Raw genomic sequence first — 26,399 nt, 5'->3', positions numbered from 1 at the left:
AGTGCTGAAAGTGACTCTAGCCATGATACTGTAAATGAGATGAGTGACGTTAAGGAGAAAGATTTGCAAATTTTATGTGATGTTTCTTTCTGGGAGATACCAGTTCCAGATCATTTTCGGGTTGAAATCATCAAAAGGGGAAGTGCTTCTTTCCAGAACAAAGATGGGCCTTTCAGTGTTGCGGCAAGAAAAGATGCAAAAGCAAAGGGAGATGTGCGCCAGCTTTCAAAAGAGTGGTTTTTCAAGGTGATGCCAAATGGCGAGAAAATTCTGCGGTCATGGATGGTTTACTCACTCGTCAGTGAGAATTTATACTGTTTTTGCTGCCGACTGTTTGCCATTAGTGCTACAGATACGACATCCAAATTTGTGACTGGGTTTCAGAAGTGGTGGAAACCAAAGATCGTAAAGCGAAGCAAGATAGCCCACACGTGCGAAACAGTGAAGTATCCAATGGATGCGCTCGGCGGCCATTTTAGCAGGCAGGCAGAGTGAGCTTGCACTCGCCAACAACCCGGAAGCTGTTCACAACACACATGTTCCAGATGGTAACAATGGTGTCTCGTTCCTCATCTCAGAATCACTGCTCAGCAATAAACTGCTCAAACCGTCAATCCAAACGACCTGATTTGTCTTTCTTCAGATTCCCTAAGAACAGGGAAAGGTATGTTGATTAGTGAAGTTCAAATTATGTCTATGAATAGTCTGTTGACTGTAATTTTGAAAATAGAGGTTAGGTCGGTGAGTCGGAGTGGTTTCTAATCTGTACTGTAGTGCAAAAAGTGTAATGTAGGACTGTATCATGTGTACTGTCTGCAGACTATGTAGTATGTACTGACGTGTGTGACTAAACAAAGCTAAAGTAATACTGTATATTTATAACTTATAAAATAACATAATGCAAAAGTATAACTATAAAGTATAAGGAACGCCAAGTCGACTCAAAAAAGTCAAGGCAAAAGAAAGGCAGAGCTACACAGTGCAGTCATGTACTGATGACTTGATGTAGTGTGCAGTTATCACACCTGGCCTAGTAGTAGTAGTAGTTGTAGTAGTAAAACTAAAAGTAAAAGTATATCACTACTATCAGTTGAGGCATGAAGATAAATCCATTTTTGTTCCTGTTCTTTTCACGTGTCAAAGATGGGTTCAAAATACCCGTAGGGATGATTTGCTCAACAGGAGTCCTATCTATCTCAGCAACAATTGCCGCTTATGTGCAGAACACTTTGAAGATCAGTTTTCAAACCAGATGACAAAGAACAGGCTGAAATGGATTGCTGTGCCAACACTCTTCAATGTTCCGAACCCTCCAAAGGCCCTGTCTACCCCTCACATAACCATGAAGAGAGAGAGAGATCCAACATGAATCCCCACCACATGCCTCGAAACGACAAAAAAAGTAAGTTTGATCTATATTGTTATGAATCTCGGTTCTTGAGTCTTGCCAAAGTGAAAAGTTGAAAATGAAGCATTATATGCACCAAAAGCTGCTGTTTAAAAAAAAAAAAAGTATTGGTAAGACTAGAACTTGTAATTAGGATTTCTTGTTTTCATTTTGTTTCTATATTTGTATCACAATGTCAAAAATATTAATGTGAAAGCAAAGAACATTCAGTTCTAAAATGTTTTATATTCCTTACATGTAAACCATCTTATGCATATGTGTACTTTTGTTTTTTCAGTATAAGTAAAATAGAATTGACCTTACAGACCTTACATGTTCATGTACATGCGCACTTTTTGAAGATTATATCCTGGCATAAATATATTTTTATGACATGCCTAAAAATGATAGAGGAGAAAATGTCAATTGCCTGTTTTATTTGACTCATTTTTTTGTCTGTCTGCAGAGGGCCCCTCTCCACTGGTTGACCACTCGTACTGCAAGCCAAGCAAGTATGACAGAAGTAGCAACAGCAGAAACAGCAACAACAGATCAGATAGTCTAACATCATTTTGTTCAGACAACACACCATCACGGAAACAAGAGAAATTGCTAAAGAAAGAGCGGCTCCGAACTTTCCAAATTAAGAAGGCGGCCAATCTTTTGAAGCACGCAATGAACAAGGCAGCATGAAAATCGGAGACTGTGAATGAACTGATCCATGGAGCTAGTAAGTTTCTCGATGAGCCTGCTCTTTCCTTCTTTGCATCATAATTGCGAAATTTTCCCTGTCGTCACAGAGCAAGAGGGAGAAGATGAACCTATTCTGACAAGATTATTGCTTTGTCTTTGTATCATCAGAGCCCAAAAGCATATACGTTTTGTCAACGTATCTTCACACTACCGTCTATTTCTGGCCTTCGGCCCTGGCTCAGCAGTATGGAAGTACGACCAGGATTCTCCCCGAAAGTTCTTAAACTTCTAGGAGACAGAGTGTCTGCCATGACAGAAAAGGACAAGCTGTGTGCAGTCACTTTTGACGAAATGAGTCTCCAAGCTGGATTATCCTATAACATTACTGAAGATGTCGTTGAGGGATTTGAGGATTTTGGTTCCCTTGGAAAAATTTCACGTGCTGCAAATCATGCACTGGTGTTCATGGTTAGAGGCTTGCTCGGCAGATGGAAGCAACCGCTTGGCTACTTTCTATGCAGAGATGCAACTCCTGCTGATAAGTTGCAGCTTCTTCTCAAGGAATGCCTTGAAAAGCTATCTGATATTGGACACTGTCCAAAGGTTGTCGTGTGCGACCAAGGATCAAATAATGTACGCTTATACAAGCAGGTGTCAGTGACAGAGGATCAGCCTTTCTTTCTTCATACAGGAGAAAAGGTCTACTGCATGCATGACCCTCCACACCTCTTAAAAAATACAAGGTCAAATCTAGAGAAATACGTCTTCAGAATAGATGGTACTGATGGCTCACAGCATGTGAGGTGGTCATACATACGGCAATTTTATGAACATGACTCACAGTTACCCATCAGGAAGGCAAGCAAACTAACAAAATCGCATTTTCAACTGAATAGCTTTTCAAAAATGAGAGTTAACAAGGCTGCTCAGGTACTCAGTCATACTGTGGTAGCAAGAGTATACACATAGGTAGCTCTGGGAAAACTTGCAGGGGAAGCTGTTTACACTGCAGAATTTAGAGACCATCGACAGCATGTTTGACTCTTCAAATAGCAGATTTTTTAGAGACCCGAAGAAGCTAAAGCGACCTCTATCAAAGAACTCTGAACATATTAAATTTTTTACAGAGACATGTATGCCCATCCTAAACAGTTTGAAGGTGATTGGAGCGAAGAACATCCTCTTCATCAAGGGCTGGCGCCTTGCGATATCTTGTTTGTCGCAGTTATGGGATGACCTTCGGACAAACGAAGACATTAAGTTCATGTTTACATCACGACTTAACCAGGACATAGTATAAAATTTGTTTGTGATGATTCGTCGGAAGGGTGGTTGCAGAGATAACCCATCAGCGAGGAAATTTAGATGTGCCTTTGGAATGGTAATGGTGGCCGAACTAATCAAACCAAATGTTGGAGCAAACTGCTCACCAGACTTGGGCAAGTTCATACTGACGCTGCAGACATTAACTACAGAGAAAAGAAAGACTAGTCTTCCTACCAAGCCTGCTACACAACCACAGAAGAGTTCTGCTCGTATGTTCACACATGTGCCTTTTAATCTACCAGAAGAAAATACACTTGCGTATATTGCTGGCTATCTTTGTCGCCGTTGCCTAGCTGGACACAAGTTCTCCTCAAAGTGTCATGTCAGGTCTGCAGGGAGGCACTGCTCTCCTTGAGTGATGAAGTGGATGATACGTCTCTGCTTTTCATCCACCACAAAGCTTACAATACGCTCAAGACTGACTTTTGTTCGCTGATGGTCCCATCTGATAATTTTTTGCCTTTCTGCAAACGGTGTGAAGAGGTTTTCTGGGAAGAGTGTTCAATTGCTAACATGTCAAGAAACAACATTGCATTTCTCATCAACGGTGCCATAAGCAATCTATTTCAGTACAGAGAACTAGAACTATGTAGGGACCAAGTGAAATAAAAAATTGTTTGTACTTTTGTGAGTTTGCGTATTCACTATGCGCTGAAATTCAGGAACAGAAACCTGATGGAATTAAGCAAACAGTGAAAAAACAGGAAAGCACAGAAAGTAATGCACAAGTAAAACCAAGGATGGTCATGACATCAACTAAAAGCATATTTTGGAATGCATTTGTATGGTTACTTCACTTGTAAGGCATCCTGAGCATTGATTCAATTTCAAATTGAAATGCTTATCATTGGTAAAATCGGCAACCGTAAAATGAACGACAATTATTGTCTCTGTTACGAAGTCTCCAGGTGTCAATATTCTGTTATCTTTAAACAAATATCCCATCATAATTTATGTTTTCAATTTTACCTTACAATAAATTGTTACCACCAGAATGGCTTGTGAACATGAGTAATAATAATTTTTAGTTTGTTTCTGGTGTTCTTATAATTTCTTGCCTGGGGCAGGGGACATTAAGATGCATTCTAATGAATTTGCACTTTTTAAAGTCAAAGCTTACTGCATATTTCAGTTTATGACCATCATCATTTTGTATAGTACAGCCCATAAATCCATAAAGATGGATTTCACTCTACCAACATCCCTTTAACCCTTTGAGCTTCATATACATGTACTAATATATCCAGTGTAAATGCTTGGAAGGAGTGATTCATGTCTCATAATGCTTGCTAGGACAACTTCTTTCATACTCTGTGATCTGCATGATTTGAACTCCAGCCTACGTTTATCTATATTTGATCTACATGCAAATATATGGATATTAAAGTTCTTGTTTAATGAAGATCATTCATCTGATTTAATAATGGTTTCATGATATTTGCATGTAATAACATATATTGCAGACCTTTATTGAATCTAATGTTCATTCAAGCACATGGCTCTGCAGCAAAACGAAGGAAAATAAACATATCATTCATTTCTGCTGTCATGATGCATTACATACAAGTACATTGTTGGGATAGGATTTAAAATTGTGCAAGACATTGAAATGTTTCAATACATGGACATCTGTGCATCTAATACCGACTTAATGTAGTGCAAATAATTGAAAGTAATTTATTCATATCTTTCATAAATTGTCATGAGGAGATGCAATGGTCAGCATGGGTACTGCAAGTTTAATTTCCACCTGTAACACGTGTGAAAAATCATTGCAGGCAAGTGTTTAAAAGTACATTTGCCAATGATACATAACTTTTCTTTTTTTCTAGTGAAGTAAATCCATACAATAAATAATACATATACATTTAACCATTTTTGCCATGCCTCAATGCATTGGCATAAATCGCATAAAAAGGAGGCATAAAGAGGTGTACCAACAAAAAAACAAGAGGGGGGGGGGGGGGGTGGACACTCAGAGGTGAGAAGCAAGAAAAAGAGGTCTTCACCAACCATTGATGGGGCATTTGGGAGAACATTCAATAAATTGTAACAAGACCATTAAGGTTAAAATGTCTCGGGGGGGAGGGGATTTCAAATGTTGTGCCGTACCCAGTAAAATGTGTGTGTGTGTGTGTGTGGGGGGGGGGAGGGGGGAGGGGGTTACCCTCCCCAGGTTTCTGCCCATGCCTAAATAGTTACTTAGAAGGGTACAGGTAAGTAAAATATACTTTCTGCACGTGTCTGGGCTTTGATTTCTATCCTTTCCTCGCTCAATTTGCCTTTTTTTTTTTTTAGCCGTTAGCTTCTCTTCTCTCTCTCTATTTCTCCGTCCCACCTCTCCCTGCATCACGATACAGCCTGCACTAATTTCTCTCTCTTTCTCTCCCTTTCTTCTATCTCATCTCTCTTCTTATTTTGTGTAATTTCACTTGTGATAAAAAGAAATTGTCTTTTTCATGGCTAATGTATCATCACCTTACTCTCTTCACCGCCCCTCTCCTCTACCTCCTACTCCGCGATCGATACAGAGGAGATCTTCGAACTATAGCCAAGAAACAGCCCGAATTCCGCTTGCTTGCTAAAATGGCCGCCGTTCTGCTCCATTGCGTACTTCACCGAATTGAATGCGGTTGCGCACGAGTGGCCTATCTTGCTCCGCTTTACGATCTTTGGTGGAAACTGAGCCTGAAAGTACATAACCATGAGACATCCGAAGAGTACCTACGTTGCCCTGAAAAGTGGAAAACATTGGCAGCAGGACTGAGGCTGCACAAAACCATTGACGCTGAAACTATTGCTTTGATGGAAATGGAGAAGAAAAAGTGGAGGGACATCTTGCACAGATTGCTTGATATCACATTGTTTCTTGCCAAGCAGAATCTGGCATTCCATGGCCACAAGGAAGATGAATCTTCATTGAATAAAGGGAACTTTCTTGAGATGGTTGAGATGCTTTCAAAATATGATCCAGTGCTGAAAGAGCAGCGAATGAGATTAAAGTGCAGCACATGTAAACTTAAAGTATCAGTCTCTTATCTTGCACCAAAAACTCAGAATGAGTTTACAAGTGCCCTGGCAAATCATGTGAAGGAGAAGCTTGTCATGGACATAAAGTCTGCAAAGTACTTTGGGATCATGGTCGACAGCAGACCTGACATATCACATACTGACCACGTTACTTTAAGCTGGCGTTTGACTTCACGGTTCCTGAGGTGGAATGCACAAACTTGCGTCTTTGTTGGGTTTGCGCGAAGGTGGTTTTCTTCATAGTCGGATATTAGTCCATCCAAGGCCACAGACAGCGTTTTCTCCACAGTGTTAAAATCAGTGCTTTGGGCAGTGACACATCAGTCATCAGCATATATAAAACGGCGTGTAACACCATCTATAGGTTGGTTATTTGTGTAGATGTTGTTCAACAACGGTGCAAGCACGCTTCCCTGAGGAAGACCATTCTTCAGAATATGCCACATGCTGCGCTTCCCACCTAGTTAAACATAGAACCGGCGATTCTGAAGCACGCTTTCTCACAGCTCTGTTAAGTGAATATATTTCATCATCTCTAGGATCTTGTAGAGGTGTTGGCTTAGTGGTTAGGGTGCCGGCTTGGGATCCTAGGATCCTGGGTTTGAATCCCGGTCGATCGCTGAATTAACGCCAGGGGGGTTGACTGAGCCTGTCATCCTTCCGAGGTCGGCAAATTGAGTACCAGCTTGCTGGGATGAATGATCACGGTGAGTACCCCGATTTATCCCTGCGCATCATAAGAGGCGACCAAGGGTTGGCGTCAGGAAGGGCATCCGGCCATAAAAACATTGCCTCAAACAGGGAACCATGATTGTCATGGGGCCCACAAGGCTAACCCCCGCTCTAGTGGGGAAAATGGCCTTAAAACGATCATTCATTCATTTCATATTCATCTCTAGGATCTTGTAGAGGGGATGCCTATGGATCCGAAGTGATCAGATATGTAAAAATCAACAATAGGAAAGTTGAAGTAAAAGAAGTATTTCTAGGATTTTTTCCTTTAAAGGGGAAAAAGCTGCTGACCTCAGTTCTGACATTCTTAAAAAACTGGAAAGTGATGGACTGGACATAATGATGTGCCGCGCTCAAGGTTACGATAATGCTGCCACTATGGCTGGAATCCATGAAGGTGTACAAGCCATTCTCAAGGGAAAGAACAAGAAAGCTATTTTTAATGGATGTGTGGACCATTCGCTTAACTTGTGCGGTCAGCACTCTTTTGGTGAAAATGCATCGTGTGTGACATTTTTTGGAACTCTTGAGACAATGTTTTCTTTCTTTGCTGCTTCCACCAATCGATGGGATGTGTTAATTGACCATACTGTAGTGTCATTTAGTCCATGGGCCAGGCCAGATATCGGTACCACCTGGGGTGACCAAACCTAAGTGGTACTAAAATGTTTATTGGGTCAATATAAGTACATTAAGATGCGATAGCCTTTCCACACTGGCAGCTTTGTCAGTTTTTTGTAAAAACTTCAAATTCACCCAATAGCGGCATTGCGTAATTCATTTAAATCTTGCGGTATGCAAAGATCACATCTAATTTCAGTCAATACAGAACTAAAACCATGTGAGAAATGCTACTATATTGTAATTATTAAACATCAGAGCAAAATAAATGCATTTCCTATTTGTCTGTAATTTCTTATTGGATAATTGTGTACTCACGTTCAGCTTTTTTTCTAGGAAGAGTTAATTGCGAATAGATGTAAGCTTTTTTTTCAGCTCCTTTGATGGAACTGGTGAGATATCTGGCTATGTAAGTTATCTTTTGCAGTTCTAATTAAGGTTAATTAAGTTTGATTAGTTAAGATCAGTTAACTATGGTAATATCCTTTCCTTTTCTAGGATTAACTTACCAGTGAGGTCAAGATGTGGCAGATCTTAGATAAGATTTTGTTTTGCTTTCAATGGTACTGTCAGAACAAAGAATGCATTGGATTGCTGGAACACGGATTGTTGCTTGTACATTGCAGGTGTCTACTGTAGTGTGCTGACGTCCTGAGGTGTACATGATGGATCCACCAAGTAGAGATGAAGGTGCCACCCTGCCAAGGAAGCGAGCACGCACTGACTATCATTCATTGCTCTAATGAAGACTCCGACTCCCTGGTGTCACCACAAGATCTGGACTCATGGAACACTTTGCTCAGGGCTGCAGAGATCAGACAGCATGCTCCACTTCTGGATATAGCCAAAGGCATTGAAGAAGGACAAATACCACAATTGCAGTATCATCGCAAATGCCGTAGCATTTTCACCATGAAGAAGTCTCTTGACTCTCTCCTTTCCAAAGACTCCAAAGATGAACCTGGAGAGGTCAGTTCAAGAAGATCAGCTCGGGATGCGCCAGGTACATCAAGAGTGTATGATAAAATCTGCATTTTCTGCAACAGGTCGAGCAGATACCTAAAAGGACACAATACAAGGGAACCCCTCATCCAGTGTGTTGAGTTACGTGCAGATGCCAAGGTTCGCAACGCAGCAACAAAAAACTGGATCCAAGAATCCTTTCCTTACTGAGCAGAGACCTTGTTGCTGCAGAGGGACATTACCACAAGTCATGCTACAAACTGTACACAAAAGACGAGTCTTCTGCCAGCTCTGGTGCAGGTGAGGAGAATGAACAAAGAGAGGATGCAGGTGCAGGTGAGGAGAATGAACAAAGAGAGGATACAGAGTATGAGGAAGCAGTGAGACAAGCCTACGAGGAACTCTTCTTGTATATCAGGAATGAATTCTTTCCCAATCCTGAAATACTGCCTATGACAGACCTCACAGGTAGGCTGGAGAGATCCATGAACGCACATGGCATCACCCAAATGAAACCCTCAACAAAGAAACATGTTCATCGTAAGCTGGAAAGTGAGCTGGGAGGATCACTCCACTTTGTCTCTGATGAGAAAGGAAAGATTCTACTCTATCCAGACAGCCTTTCCATGGATGATCTTGCCAAACAAGCCCACAACATGAAGAAGGATCTGCAAGAAGCAAGGACTGCCAGCTCTGGAGATGTCTTAACCAAAGCAGCAATGCAGCTGAGGAACCAGACAGATCAAGAAGCAAGACGTCAGTCAAGCATGGCCACCCAATACAGAGCAGAGTGTCATTCCTGAATTGGTCAAGGAATTCCTGTATACCCTGCTGACTGGAGAGTGTGACTGTGCAAATCTCTCCAAGAGAGTCCAACGTCTTGCCAATTCTTTTGGCAGTGATTTGGTCTTTGCTGTCACCCGTGGCAAGACAAAGCCACCCAAGCACATACTTCTCCCATTTGCTGTGAAGTCTTTGACAGGAAACACAGAAATGATACGAATTCTGAATCGCCTTGGCCACTGTGTTTCTTACTCACAGGTTGAGGAGATTGACACAGCACTTTGTATCCAGAAGTTGGAACTCTCAAAGGATGACATCCCACTGCCAGGAAACATGTACCCAGGTGTGTTCACAACCCTGGCCTGGGACAACATTGACAGTCTTGAAGAGACACTGAGTGGAGCAGGTACTTCTCACAGAGTCAATGGCATTGCTGTCCAGCCCAAAGTGGCAGGCCCCATGCCACAGAATGTCCTGCCTGCAGTTACAAAGTCCATGAAAAGAAGCATCAGTTCTACCCCATTAATGCTGCCAACCTACAATGTTGGGAAGCGAGCTGGGCCACCAAAGATTGAGACTGTAGATGCCGACACTACCAGAGAGGTCCAAGACGCAAAGACCAAGAACCATGTCTGGCTCCTGACTCGGATGTCAGACTCTGAGAACCAGAGCATCAGTAGTTGGACTGGGTTCAACATCAAGATCCGCAGTGACACCACAGTGATCAAGGACACTGTGAGCTACCTGCCCACTATCAGCACTCCTGCAACAGAAATGTCCACTGTGAATGAAGTGTTGGAGCAAACACTTGGCATCATGCAGTCCTTACAGCTCAACAAGATTGTCTGTGTGTTTGATCAAGCACTCTATGCCAAGGTTGCAGAGATAGTGTGGAAACAAGACAAATTCAAGAACATCATCATCAGAATGGGGGCCTTCCACACAATCTGCAATCTCCTCTCCACCATAGGGAAGCGTTTTCAGGATGCAGGGCTCAGGGATCTGTGTGTTGAATCGGGTGTCATTGCAGAAGGCACAGGGAAGATGACGACCTTGAAGCAGGTGAAGTCTGACAAGACCTACCAGGAAGCTTTCATGGAACTTGGACGTTCATGGGAAGTGTAGTGAAATTATACCAAAGTTGAACCCAGGAGAGATACTCGCTTCAGCCACTGAAGGGCGTCTTTAAAACCTGGGACATCCGCGACGCTGAGTCACTCCTGTGACATTTACTTTACACGTAGTCTTGAATGGTACGTATATGCTAGACTCGCACATATATACTAGCCTAGCTTGCTTTGACTATTATTATCGGTCCTCTCTGTATGATACCAAGATCCTGATATCTATTGCATGATTGTATTTTTACAGGATGATGCCAGAGATCTAATTGAGATTAAACCTACCTATGGGACAAAGTTGTGGACCTGATTGATTTCCACGAAACTTAATCTCAATTAGATCTCTGGAAATGGCGGGACACAAGATGATCAATGTACCGACACTCGGCGCCGACCCACAAGCTGAGGATTCAGGCTCGGTGTTCACTCACTGGCTCAAAACGCTGGAGAACCAGTTCGGCGCCCAAGATGCCGTTCCCACTGCTGAAACGAAGCCGTCTGTGCTACAGACCAAAGTCGACCACCACGTCTAAGGAGCATCGCACGATGTACGACGTTCGATGCCTCCGTGGCAGAGCTAAAGCGACTCTACATTAAGAAACGGAGCATGGTGTACAACAGGCATCTGCTCGCCACGCGATGTCAACAGCCAACCGAGTCGATCGATCGCTTTGCTCAGGAGCTGCGGCACCTCCTCGCGGACAGTACTCAAGAGGTACGGACACACGAGCAAGTCCAGGGCGATCTTGTCCGAGACGCTTTCGTCTCTGGGATCAGCTCTACAAATCTGAGACACAGGCTCTTGGAGACAGCTGACCTGACATTCGCGGAGGCCCTACAGTTGGCCAACGTTTACACTGAGGCCCGGGAACAATCTACCGCTTATGACCACGCACGGGTCGTCGCGGGGACTTCTCAACTCGCGCGACCGGAGAGGGCTACCGCCGAGGATACGGGTGCGGGCTCGACTACGGCCGAGCCCCCGGCCGCTCCCGAGGTGGACTCGGATTCCGGCCTGGCAGCAGCTACAGCAGCCAGGCCCAGGCCTGACTGGAACGCGACGTGTTACTTCTGTGGCAACCGACAGCATCCCAGGTCAGCGTGTCCGGCTCGGGAAGCCATATGCCATTTGTGTTCTACAAAAGGACACTTTGCTAAAGTCTGCAAGAAGGCCGCACGGGGCACACGAGCATGCGCGACCTTGAATGGGCTTATCACCGAGCCAACGGACTGAGCACAGAGTGGGGCGCCTCACCCGGCCTTGATGAGCTGTCCTCCTCCTCCCAGGCCCCTGGCTGCCCGCACGTCCTTGGTGAGATACATCGGCCCGCCACAACAAATGGCGCGAACGCGACCGGCCGCAGAGCGACCGACCTTGACTGGCGTTTGAACGCCTTCCTCAAACAAACAAAAAGTTCCGGCTTTGAAAGCTCCTCCTGTTGTGCATGCGCCATCTGACGGCAGTTCGGACGAACTACAAGCTCTTGATCGAGCCCATGAAAGTACAATCGACTGCGATCTTTCGCACGTGACACGAGCGCCATCTGACGGCAGCTCGTATGAACTACACGCTCTTGATCGAGCACATGAACGCACAATTGACTGCGATCTTTCGCACGTGACACGAGCGCCATCTGACGGCAGCTCGTACGAACTACACGCTCTTGGTCCGGCACGACCAACTATGCGTTTGGCACGGGGGCCCTCCGGAGGCTCCACAAACGACCGGAAAACTGCAGCCGGTGTGGGATCCACGCGCGAGGCGCGATCTTCTCGCTCGGACGGCGCAATACCTGCCGGATCTTCTGGCCTTGATCAGGCCATTATCCCGCTCTTGGTCGAAGGCATTTTTGCGCGGGCCCGAGTCGACACAGGATCTACGGATAGTTTCATCGATCAGCGGCTGGTGCGTCAACATGGGTGGCCGGTCATCGGGACTACACGACGGATCTTCATGGCCTCCCAGGGACTTCGGCTCAGCACGAAGGGGGAAGGTCGATTGAAACTTGTGATAAAGGGACGCATGTTTTCCGATGTACATCTCATGGTCTTGCCTGCCTTATGTGCTGACATCCTGTTAGGACACGATTTTCTTAAGCGACATGGACGTTTGGAAATTGAATTAGGTGGGACGGACACGCTTGCTGTGTGTGCACTCGCAAAAATGGAAATTGAGCCTCTTTCGCTGTTCCCCAACCTGACCACTGGCTGCGCTCCTGTAGCGGTAAAATCACGGCGCTACTCACGAGCGGACGCACAATTCATTGCAGAAGAAACGGCCCAACTCTTAAAGGACGGTGTTATCGAACCTAGCCGGTCGCCATGGCGGGCCCAGGTCATAGTGGTGCGAAGTGAGGCCCATCGCCGGCGCATGGTAATCGACTACTCACAGAGGGTTAATCGCTTTACACAGCTGGACGCCTACCCCTTACCAGGGATGGACGCGCTAGTACGACTGGTGGCCCAGTACTCCGTCTACAGCACTCTCGATCTGCGTAGTGCGTATCATCAGATCCCCATCTCTAGGGCTGATCGCATCTACACCGCCTTTGAATTGGGTCAAAGGTTATACCAGTTCACCCGATTACCTTTTGGGGTAACGAACGGGGTCGCCTGTTTTCAGAGGGCTATGGAAGACCTCGTTACTAAGGAGAACTTGACAGATGTCTTTGTCTTTCTGGACAATCTTACGGTTTGTGGGTATGACCAGGAGCATCACGATGCTAATCTGAAGCGCTTCCTCGAGATCGCGCATAGGTATCGCCTAACCATGAATGAGGCTAAGTGTCGTTACTCTCAACGCACGCTAGATCTTCTGGGGTACAACGTGACCTGTGGCTCAGTCTCTCCGGATAAGGAGCGTCTGCGACCTTTGCTCGATATGGCCCTGCCCGGCGATCGAGCTTCGCTGAAGCGTGCTCTCGGGCTGTTCGCCCACTATTCGAAGTGGGTGCAAAATTTCTCCGCGAAGCTCCGCCCCCTCGTGGCCTGCGACACGTTCCCCATGAGCCCGGCCGCCTTGGTGGCCTTCGGGGGCCTTAAGGCCGACATCGCTGGCGCCGCTGTGGCGACGATCGATGAGAGCGAATCTTTCGTCTTAGAAAGTGATGCCTCGGATCATGCGATAGCGGCGACTCTCTCCCAAGGGGGGCGCCCTGTGGCTTTCTTTTCGCTGACTCTCACCTCCGCTGAGCGGAGGCATTCGTCTGTCGAAAAGGAAGCGTACGCGATCGTCGAGTCGATTCGGCGATGGCGACCGTACTTACTCGGGCGATGCTTCCAAATCATCACGGACCAACAAAGCGTTGCGTTCATGTACGACACCTTACATGCTCAACGTATTAAGAATGAGAAAATCACTCGCTGGCGTATCGAACTCGCCAACTTCTGCTCCACCATCAAATACCGCCCGGGGAAGGATAACCTGGTCGCCGACGCCTTATCGAGGCCGGCTACGTGCGCAGGGATCGTAACTTTGGAGGGGCTGCGCACTTTGCACGACACTATGTGTCATCCAGGGGTGGCGCGTTTCGCTCATTTTGTGCATAGTGGTAATCTGCCGTACTCGATTGAAGACATCCGCCGGATCTGCCGTGACTGCGCTACATGTGCGGAACTCAAACCGCGTTTTTACAACCCTCCCATGGGGACGCTGGTTAGGGCTACTAGACCGTGGGAGAGATTGGCAATGGATTTCAAAGGACCGCTGCCGGTGTCGAGCAACTCTCGTTATCTGCTCACTATCGTTGATGAGTACTCGCGATTCCCTTTTGCTTACATGTGCGGGGATATGACGGCTGCCACGGTCATACGGTGCCTGCAGAATTTGTTTTCTATGTTTGGGTATCCGGCCTACGTGCATACCGATCGGGGTGCGGTGTTCCTGTCGCAGGAGGTGAGAGGTTATTTGCTCCAAAATAATGTTGCTTCGAGTTACACCACAACGTACAGACCCCAGGCAAATGGGCAGATCGAACGCTTCAATGGGATTATATGGAGGGCCGTCATGCTAAGCCTCCGGACCCTCGGCCAGGGTCTCGATAAATGGGCTTGGTCGCCACCTGCGGCTCTGAACTCGATCCGGGCTCTCCTATGTACGGCCACCAACCAGACTCCTCACGAAAGACTGTTCCACCACCCTAGAAGCTCGGGTAGTATCCGATCTTTACCCAGCTGGCTCGCTGAGCCGGGGCCGGCTTATCTCAAACGAGCGGTGCACACGAGCAAGTACGACCCCTTTGTGGATAAGGTGCAGGTGCTCCAGGCTAATCCCGAGCATGCTCGTGTGCTGACGGCAGATGGACGCGAGTCCACTGTCTCCGTACGCCATCTCGCCCCTTGTGGGGTCATCGACCCTTATAGGGATATCGACGAACCGATCTACGAGTCTATGGACTCTACCGAAGCTTCCTCTATGGAACCTTTGCCGTCACCTCTGTCATCACCTACACCCCTGCCTGAAGGCTCTGAGGTGCCCCCTCCGACACCTGCCTCCAGCGGCTACTCCGACGCAGGGGACTCCGGGCTTGGGGACGCCGTACCCGGTAGTTTCTGGACACGGGCTGGCAGGGTAGTTCGCCACCCCGACCGCTATGGGTGGACCGACTGACATGGAATGACGTACAGCAATCAATTAATGCTGACGCACACTTGCGATCTGCCGAGTGGCAGTATAGTTCTAACGGCGGGGAGAATGTAGTGAGATTATACCAAAGTTGAACCCAGGAGAGATACTCGCTTCAGCCACTGAAGGGCGTCTATAAAACCTGGGACATCCGCGACGCTGAGCCACTCCTGTGACATTTACTTTACACGTAGTCTTGAATGGTACGTATATGCTAGACTCGCACATATATAATAGACTCGCTTGCTTTGACTATTATTATCGGTCCTCTCTGTATGATACCAAGATCCTGATATCTATTGCATGATTGTATTTTTACAGGATGATGCCAGAGATCTAATTGAGATTAAACCTACCTATGGGACAAAGTTGTGGACCTGATTGATTTCCATGACAGGAAGTATCTGCAGAACTGTTCCAGAAGCTACAGGAGATCACCTGCCATATGTACATGCCTTCTAGCAGCACATCTGAAGTCAACAAGCTTCGATACCAACTGTTCTGTGCCAGACGTGGAGAAGTTGAGTCAAGTCAACTCCTCCTTGTGAGGACTGTCTATTCATGCATGCTCGCCATGCAAACTATCAAGCTGCCATCTGGAGGAGATGTCTGCAGAGCCAGCCCTATGTTCCAAGCCCAAAGGACTTTGGTTGGACAACTGATGAGGATGGGAAGCTGGCTGTTGAGTGGATGCATGGCTCGCCTGCACCAGATGCTGTGCTGCAGCTGCTCTCCTGCAAATGTGTGCGGTCATGCAAACTACCAGCATGTAACTGCCTCGGCAATGGCCTGAAGTGCACAGACATGTGCAAACTACAAACGTGCAGCAACCAAGCCAGTGAAGAAGAGCCAGAAGTGGATTTAACTGACTCTGATATGGATGACGGTGATGATGAATAACTTGGTGGCATAATTATGCACAAACAGAAACGTGAAACTGTACTTCATTTAATAATGTTAAGAGCCAAAGAAAAAGTGTCATGGATGCATGTTGATTCTACTGAATCAAAGACCTTGCTTAAAACAGGAAACCTAGAGTCTGATTTGTCACAGGGTGTGACTTGACAAAAACATAAATATTTTGTTCAACTTGCATAAATATTTTGTTGTTAAGTTCGAATTTTTTGGAAAACAACCCACTTCATCTACAAAATCTGCCTTTATGTACGAGAATGACTGCCTACATTCGTGATACTGGTAAGAAAGGATCCCTATGTGGTATTTTATGCTCGTCTGTGACTGAACTGATTCTTAACAGAAAGATTGTGGTGTGAGAATAAAGGATAGTGGTAAAGTGTGTGTTCGCGCCTTTCATCCATGGGGCATGTCCATTACAAGAAGTGATAAACTCTAAAAGCTGCAAGTCTGCAAGGGCTATCATATCAAAATGCAAACTAGAGACATATAGCAAGTTAAAAACACCAAAGAGAATTAGTCACCCCGGGTGGTACCGATACTGGAAATTTGGGATCCTGGCCCATGGACTAATTGAAAAGGCTATCAACAACACGCTGGAGTGCTCATCATGATGCAGTTAAGCCAGTTAAAGACAAGTTTGATAAGCTTGTGGCTGCGATTGAAACTCTTTGTGATCCACATGAAAATTTGGACACAAGAGGAGCAGCACAAGGTCTTTTGCCTGCTGTCTGTGATTTCACTTTTCTGTGCTACCTGTACTTCTGGTGTGATGTACTTCAGGAAGTTAATTTTACACAGCAGTCCCTGCAGACGAAGGGCTTAACTCTCGACAAGGTGGTGACAATGCTAGAGGCGCTAAGACTTTTTGTGCACGAGGAGCGCAGTTACTTAGTGGAGCATGGAATTGAACAGGCACTTTTAAAATCAGACGAATATGGAATTGCAGTAGAGAGAAGAGCCAGGTTCAAGAAGAGGATGGCAGGGGAGCAGGCAAGCGATGCTGGACGCACTCCGCAAGAAGAAAATAAGAGGGCGATGATTGAGTGTATTGATCGCTTTCATTCTGAACTCCAGATCAGATCAAGAGCCATCAAGGAAGTAGCAGCCATGTTTGAGGCTGTTCAAGTGAAGAGTCTCATATCTGCCACTGAAGAAGAGTTAAAGGTGTCCATTCCAAAATTGACCACTTTCTATGATGAGGTATCCGAGAGTGAGCTTTTAATAGAAATACCAAGGCTGAGAAGGCACCTGAAAGCAGCAGAGATTGATCTGGAAGAAGCCAAAGATTGGGAAACATTAGACGTTTTGACATTCATAGCTGAATGGGACTTTGTAGAATCTCTCCCAACCCTTTCACTAAGCCTAAAATTATTTCTGACGATCTGTGTGTCTGTGGCTTCATGTGAGAGGAGCTTTTCAAAGCTGAAACTTATAAAGAACTATTTGCGATCTCCCATGGGACAGTCAAGGCTTTCCGATCTTGCGATATTATCAATTGAAAGTGAGTTGGCGAAAGGCATCTATTTCGATGAAGTGATTCACAAGTTCGCAGCTTTGAAGGCCAGGAAAGGAAAGTTCTGAATTAGTCACGATGTTCACCAAGTGCTGAAATGCTTGTGTATTTGTTCCTGTTTATTTTTATGGTATTATTTCATTTATGAGTATATTTCCATATGCATTTGTCTACAAGTTCTACATTATTTGGGCCGTTATTGATTATGCAAACCTAATCCATTAATGCATCTCATGTAGCAATAAAGTTTAACGTTAAAATCGACATAATTTTGATGTAGTTCTTAAACGTTTTTACTTCGAATTATATTGTTTTCTTACCGAATTTTCACTTTAACCACATGAAACTATGTAAATGTAAATACATTTAGGCTGTGCGTATGATATTGTAATTTAAAGGTGTAATTTCAATCTTGCTAGTTGTTTATGTCACTACTATTGCCATTACATTCAGTGATATACGGGAATTACGATTTACGAGTAACATTAGTACAAAAAACATTACTAAGGATTCTGTATGTAGTCCAAGCCATTTAGCATTTGACGGGGAAAAAACTGCAACACTACCGATCTCATTAGTATTGATTACCCCCAAGGTACCTTTATAACATACTAAAAGTATAAAGGTCTAAAAATATGGGGTGACTCTCAAATAATGCAATCAAGTTTTCTCCATTTAGCCCCATGTTAAAAGACGTACATATGCCGCATGCTATGATTATTGTCGCTCTCTGAACTTCTATTGCTTATTTTATACACTGGACCTAATCACTAGCACGATATAATAAATAAAGGATATCATACTGTACAATATTGTATATATAAGTGAAGTTTTTACTGTTTTAGTGTCTTATTTAACCACACCCAGTTTTACAAAGACTGCTCACTCCACAGCAAGCGAAGGTACATCATTATTTGTTTGTGAACCATATATATCTTAGTTTTTAATCCCATCAATGCCATGTATTTAGTATGTTTAGGTCTATTGGCAATAACATACAGTAATAGTATATTCAACTTTTCTATATTTGCAGGTAATCCAACCCTGAAGAATGGCGGCCAATTCGTGTGTGTTCTGCAATGAATCCACCAACAACGATAATCCAGTAGTGACACTTCGTGAAAAGGGAAGTCGGACTATTAATGTTGTTAGTGACCAGCGCAGTGACCCAATACAGACTGTTCCAGGTCAACCTTGATGTACTGTGGAAGACGTCACTGCTGTTCAAGATACCAAGACCTGCATGGTCCGGGATGATGCAACTCTTACATCGTGGTGTCCAGCATTCAAAATCGTCTGTCCTGTTTCTCCCAATGATTGATTTGAGCTCGAGCGACACTACATACATCTACTCCACTCTCAACTACATTGCGCAACATGCTAAACAACATGATGTACCTACCATCATCACCTTTGATCAGCCACTATGGTGGAAGGCATTGTCGATCATTCTCTCGGAGCCAGATGGAAGCCCCATGCGACGTATTGTGGTAAGGCTAGGTGCCTTTCATATGGAAATGAGCTTCCTTGGCAGCATAGGGCACCTCATGGGTGGTTCTGGGTTGAAGGAGCTGCTAGAACTCATATACGCACCAAATGCAGTGGATCACATCCTAACAGGAAAAGCAATTTCCAGGGCTGTACGGGCACACATCCTCCTGGATGCTGTCCTGAATGCACTCCTCCTGTCTGATCCTTTTGGAGGAACACAATACAGAACTGCAGAAGACTTGCCAGTTCGGGATGAAGATGCAATGAGTGGCTTGGCCGATGATGATGTGATTCATCCAGATGTGAGTAAAGCAAGGACCCTGTATGATGCGTTGATGAAAGGCACACGATCTTCCAACGATGTAGCAAGTGATCCAATCCTTGACAAGATCAGCAAAGTCTTTCAAACACAGACAGAATCATTGACCAAAGACCGAACAGCGAAACTGTGGTTACAGTATATGGATATGGTGAAGATCTTAAGAAAATTCATCAAAGCCGAGTGTATGGTAAACTGGTCCCTGCACCTCGAAGCTGTATCTGATATGTTACCATATGTAGCAGCCTCAGGTCATTCACTCTATGCTAAGTCTGCCAGGATTTACCTGCAAATAATGCACAGCTTAGAACAGGCCTATCCAGATGTGCACCGTAAGTTTACTCAGGGCTTCCATGTCGCCCGAAGAAGTAGTAGAGCCAATTGGGCTGGAATTTCCTCAGACCTGATGATTGAGCAAGTACTCATGAGAAGTATGAAGACCAGCGGGGGGTTAACAAGAGGAAGAGGAATGACAGAGCAACAACGGTTAATGTGGCTTTTGTCCATGCCGGCTTGTTCGGAGACGAACAGATCGATGCAAGAGCTCACTGGAGTGAAGTACAGCACAGGTGAACAGAACAAAGAGATGGGCAAAACCAGGCAGCATCGCGACATGCAAGATACAAGTACACTACAGGTCGCTCTAGTTGACAGAAATCCTTTCAAGTGTCATCCATCCCTCAGGAACATAATGACTGGTGTCAACGCTGGCAGTAAGGTTGATGTCGACAATGCCAAGCTCATTGGAGACAAGATCATGCACTCCATGACAAATCAGTCAGTTGTCCACTACACGTTCAAGCGCAAAGACCAAGCCACCACATTTCTGAAGGCCAGATCATCTGTGCGAGTTGGTAAAGACCAGGTACAGATAGACCCAGAACTGCTATTCCAGCGTCTCATCATCATCTCAAAATCTGCTGAAGATAAGGAAGAGATGTTTCGCTTTGAGTTATGCCCTCATCCACCTGCGCTGTTTGATGAAAAGCTGATGCTACGTGAAGCCCAGAAGTCCGTACTCGGAGATGCTATCTGGTCTAAACTTGAACCAGGTACCATAGAGTCAATCAGCGAAATCCAGTATGTCTTGGATGGTGGAAGTCTGCTGCACCGTATACCATGGCCACGTGGTTCACCAACATATCGAGAGATCTGCATGCTCCACTGTGACTATGTTACAAGAAAGTACGGAAAGGCCATCGTAATATTTGATGGATATCTTGGTCAATCAACCAAGCACATGACCCACCAGAGGCGAGCAGCAGGTAGAGGTGGACCAGAAGTGACTTTCACTGATGACATGAAGTTGACCATGAAGAAAGACATCTTCCTGGGAAACCTCAACAACAAACAGAACTTCATCAACATGTTGAGCAGATACCTCCGGCTTTCTGGATGCCAGACCCATCATTCCCAGGAAGATGCTGACCTGCTAATCGTCCAGACCGCAGTCAGTTCGGCGAACATGAGGAACACAGCCCTTATAGGAGAAGACACAGATCTGATCGTCCTACTCTGCTTCTACGCAAACCTAGAAGCACACGACTTGTTTATGTATAGTCAGGCAAAATCCACTACAAAACCAAACCACATCTGGAATGTGAAGTCCATGAAACATCAGCTAGGTGCAGCTGTGTGTGAAAGCATCCTATTCATACACGCAGTATTGGGATGTGACACGACGTCTCGACTGTACGGCCTTGGCAAAGGAGCGTCACTGAAGAAATTCATGATGAGCACACTCTTCCAAACTCAATCCCAACAGTTCTTGGCTGAGGATGCATCACCAGATGTGGTCGAGGCTGCAGGAGAGATAGCACTCGTGTGTCTCTACAAGGGTAAACCTGATGAAAGTTTGGATTCCCTCAGGTACAAGCGGTTTTGTGAACAGGTCGCAGTCAAGACTTCGAAGATACTCCCACAGACCTTACCGCCCACATCTGCTGCAGCGAGATATCACAGCAGACGGGTGTATCTGCAAATACAGCAGTGGAAAGGAAACAACAGCCTACAACCAGTGGATTGGGGCTGGAGAATGAGCGACGGCAATCTTGTTCCTATTATGACCGACCTCCCTCCAGCACCTCAGGATTTGTTGAATGTTATCCGGTGCAACTGTTCGACCGATTGTGGTTCTGCACGGTGTACATGCCGCAAGAACAACTTGGAGTGTTCTCCTGCTTGTGGTCAGTGCCGTGGATCTGGCTGCACCAACTCCATCCTGGACAGTTTCAGCGACGACGATGATGAGGAAAATGATGATTAGGTAGGGACTGTTGTTATAGACTGTTACATGCAGATGAATTAGTTAATTGTGGACATTTTTTTTACTTTTAAGCGAATCCTTGACTTCCGACAGTATTTTATGAGTCAGTATTATTAGTTTCTCTATATGTGATTTTATTATGAGTTTGTGATTTTAATCAACAAAATGTGCCATAATTCTGAAACAGTCATGACAAGTGATTCATGTATTTGCATATCAGTGATCAGTATTTAGCTATTGGGAATTTTGTTTACGTGCTTATTTTTTTGTTCCGTACGGGCCGTACTGGGGCTGTAACATGCTGTAATTCCTGATATTAAAAGTATAATTATATACCATGTGCTCGGAATGTATCGCAAAATGTGAACAAATCGTACCGCAAAAGGATGAAAAGGGGGGTCCATGTACCAGTGATTTTGACAGACACCCCATATTTTTAGAGCTTTAGACTTTTGATATGTTATCCGGTATATATTACTGCATACAATTTCGCACTGATATGTAGTGTTGCAGTTTTTTCCTATCTGACCCCATATTTGGGCTAAATGGCTTGGACTAATGGTCTGGTACAGGAGGAGGTCAAGAGGGGGGGGAGTGACACTATGAGTTCTAGTGACGCCACTGGCTTAAAATACCCTTAGTCGGTGCAGTATACTGTTTATTCTACCAGGTGAGTGCCAGGGGTATTGCCCCTATGTTTCATTAAAGCAATGGATGAGTTTAATTGAAGTAATCAGGCTCCACAAGTGACGGGTGCAAATAAGAAAATTCTGTTTGTGTATTTTGATTTGCATGGTCTGTTCCAAACTGCTCGTCTCATCCACCTTTTCCCCCATATTCATGATAAATAAACCCTTTTCATGGTAGGAAAGGTGCTTGAGCCATCTGCCTCCTGTATGTGTACCATCAATTTGGGCTTATTTGGGCGACGGTAAAGATTAGTCATAATTAAATGCAATGCAGTGGAAGATAGAAACCGAAGAGGCCGTTTTCTGGGACAGAGGATCCCAGGATTGAGGCAGAAAGTGTCAACAGAACCTCAGATGTGACACTATTATCATTCTCCAGGTGGTTACACACAGTTCAGATCTTTCTAGTCCATTTCATTTATCATTTATAAAGCATTCCATCGTATACTGCACCTTCTCCATCGTATACTGCATCGACCATGACACGTAACAAGCCCTCAACTCAAGGCTTGTACTTAAATAGTGAGAGACTCCACCGAAACAATATATTTTTGAACATAATTTTTTTTTGTATCGGTTTGCGATAAACCATACCTGCAGAAAAGAAACGGCCTCCAGCTCCTGGAGTGCTGTGTCCATTGTGGATTTTCCTTGACGAAGAAACTCCATCTGCTGCTCCAGTTTCTCTCTCTGCTTCCCGAGAAGAGAAAGCTTCTCCATTTTCCTCTTGTTTATTTGACTCTTCATCAGATCCACAGATTCATTTACAAATTGGAACACCAACCTTCGCTTCTCTTCCAACCTCTCCTCAGCATCTCTGCCTGATTTCTGGGAGGAATCATTGTGGGAGGAGAGAAAGAGAGAATGAGATAAGTAGAAGAATGATATTTGATGTTACTAACGTGCCTGATTGTCTGTGAAATACTCAAAGCAGGGCACGTCACCTATAATAATAATAATAATAATAATAATAATAATAATAAAGGAGTCTTATATAGCCCCATCAAGCAGAGTAAACGACCCTCATGGCGCTTTACATTATCATGCGAACGCACACACACCACACACACACACACACACAAACATACACACACACAGACACACCTTCACTCTTACCTATGACCTGTTGAACCCAAAAATTCAATCAGTTCATCTTTTTTATTACAATCTGTATCCGTGCTAAGTTTGTGCCAAGGTCGGCGATTTATATGCCTTGTTCCTCCTCATTCCTGCACCCGCTGCCCTCCCTGTGCTCTTCTCTCTCCCCTCCCCCAAGTATCTCCAGGACGCACGTGGTCACCCTACTGGTGAAACTGCCTAAATCCAGAACGACTGTTCACCTCCACTCATTTAAATTCCTCTCTTTTCCCGCCTTCCACACTCTCTTCAATCTCATTCTTTCCTCCTGGTTTTCAAGACAGCTGTTCACCACCATCACAGGTTTCATCATTTTATAATATTTTAATTTTAGAACTAAAACATCACATCCCCCATTCAAAGCAATGATATTTTCTCTACCCATTAAACCACCCCACACATCCCAAAAATTTGCTTGTGTATCCATCGTGCTCAGTGCTCACCCCGTGCGTTCTCCACTAACCCTCATCGTTATCTGCATCCCTTGTTTGTCCATCTGTGTACCTTCTACCTCTGCCCTGCTATTGGCATCTCCCATTTTTCCGGCTGTTCCCTTTGTTATGTCGTTTGCTGATCTGTCCTGTGTCCGAGGTCTTCCACGAGCCTCGACCATGCATTTTTTTAAACCTTCAGTTTGCAGCTATTGGTACTGCAGCTATTGTGGAAATTTTTTATTTTATTTTTATAACTGACACGCGCGCTCTAGGAAGGATAGCTGGTCGGAAAACCCGAAAACATGACTCTCGACTTCGTAAATGGGGCTTCAAAAGGGTGGAAAAGTCAATGTCCTAACATTGTGGTGGTGGGGTAATGTTGGTGCATGTAACAAACAAGGACTAAATAAAAGAAGAAGAAGGTGAAGAGGAAGTATAAGACCAAGAAGAAAGAGGAGGGGAGGACCCACCACAACTTGGAATGAAGAAGCTTGGGATCAGAAAGGTTAATGGTCGAGTAAATTATCATGGAGAGAGATGACGAGATCATGGGACGTGGGATGGCCTGCCAGGTACAATCCATGGAGAGAGGAGAGGGATTCAACCACCATCAAAGGGAAGTTCCACAAAAGGGAGAAAAGAGGATTAAAAGATGAGGATGGGAATGTTAAGACTGGAATTTGTTTTTGTATGCATGGTCGAGGCTCGTGGAAGGGATGGAGCCACATGGCATGGAACAAAATGGAAAAGGGGGAAGGAAACGCCAAACAACCCTAACCCTGCAAATGCAAAAACAAACAAAGAGCAATCAGATATTGCAGACCCTCACCAGAACGTTTTTTTTCCACCAATTTATCCATAGATGACACTCAATAATTTCATCTTTATCGGATGAAGTTTTGTACTTGTAGAATTATGACGTCATAATGGAGGAGCCCATGACATCATCATTAACATATTGTTGCGGTTGTGAGAACCCACACTTGTAAATAACATCATTTAATAAAGGTAAAGGTAACACCCCATAGTTAGGCCACAAGCAAACACGCAGGCCCATATATAACATTAGTTATGTCATTAGTATGTGTTTAGGATAAGGCCATTTCCCTAGTTATCATCTGCGTTGTGTAAAACAAATAAGAGTAGGTCCCCTTTTCAATTATCCCTCAAATCCACTTCAATGGGGGAATCCATCCCGCGCCCCATTTGGCATCCCTCTCTTTGTTACACTTGGCCACCAGCAGCGTTTGCTGCTCCTGGCTTGGTTTGCTTAGCCGGAGTTGCACTTTGGCCACCAGCAGCGCTGCTGCTCCTTGATGGTTTGTTTAGCTGGAACCAGCCAAGATGACACGAGGTAGGCCTGAGAGAGAGGGAGGGGCGTGGTGGAGTGGTCAAGATCGGCAGCATTGGGGGACGGTAAGGGCCACCAGCCAATCAGAGCTGAGGTGGGATGGCCTGGTAAGGGCGTGGCTCGAGCTTCAGAGCGTTCGCTGGTTTTTCAGAGAGAAGCACGCACGAAAAGCCCTCTACAGGACTCGTTGGAAGGACTTACTGTGAAGGACTCGTTGGAAGGACTGAATAGGACTGGCTGGCATCACGAATTGTACAAGGACTTGGAGAGAGGGATTGATTGCCATTGAGCATTGATTGCAAAAGGACTTGTGTGAAAGGCGCTTTGTATAACCGCCAACTTACCGACCCTTTCCCTGTATAATTGTCCGCTCGCGCCAATGCCACGTGGAGAGCTGCTGCCGTTTTCCATCTGCTGCATAAGTCTTTGCATAAGTCATTTCCATCTGCTGCATTGCTGCATAAGTCATAACGAGTCGGGGACCGGACGAGCTGTGAACGTCATCGCCGGACCCTCAACCCGACCACCTACATCCCCACGTGTGAGTTAGTCTAAGGCCGAATCTGAGTGTGAACGGGCCCGAGTCCAGGGAATAAGTAAGACTGTCTAAGGCTGCCCTGTGTCCTTTTTCTTCCTCTTCCTTGTACATTCCTTTCTTTTCCTCTTCTTGTACAAAGTGTGTAATAAATAACCTGTTCTTCCAGTTTCCTCTTGATCCGACCGTCTTAGTCATTTCTCCATTGGGTTACCGTGGCATGATTAGGAACCGCTATAATCGGGTGTAGTCATTGGTTAACAGCTCGGATCGCTATCCCCTCGGCATATTCCATCAAATCCGTGATTCGAGCGGGAGTTATTTCCTCGTTTCCGGTCAGCGTTAGTACTTAGGTAATAGCGAATCCCTAGTCCTAAAACCATAACTAACGCTGCCCGGGAAGGACGTCATAACCCCCAGGATCACATCGGCTAGTAAAAAGACAAGGAGATTAACCCCCTCTTGA

At 45.1% G+C, this 26,399-nt stretch overlaps 1 protein-coding gene across 1 annotated transcript in view; it reads right to left on the bottom strand.

The window, feature by feature from the left end:
* The window catches only part of LOC137416027 (E3 ubiquitin-protein ligase TRIM21-like), a 77,111-nt gene that overhangs the window by 44,818 nt on the left and 5,894 nt on the right, over nucleotides 1-26,399 (bottom strand). The window contains exon 3 of the mRNA XM_068101555.2: nucleotides 23,071-23,304. Within this exon, the coding sequence (XP_067957656.2) occupies nucleotides 23,071-23,304 (234 nt within the window). The remainder of the gene's footprint in view (nucleotides 1-23,070; nucleotides 23,305-26,399) is intronic.

Source organism: Myxine glutinosa, chromosome 1 (genome assembly GCF_964187855.1).
Source record: "Myxine glutinosa chromosome 1, kmMyxGlut1.1, whole genome shotgun sequence".
Classification (NCBI taxonomy): Eukaryota; Metazoa; Chordata; class Myxini; order Myxiniformes; family Myxinidae; genus Myxine; species Myxine glutinosa.
The sequence above is the reverse complement of the archived record's forward strand: the minus strand, read 5'-3'. Positions and strand labels throughout refer to the sequence as shown.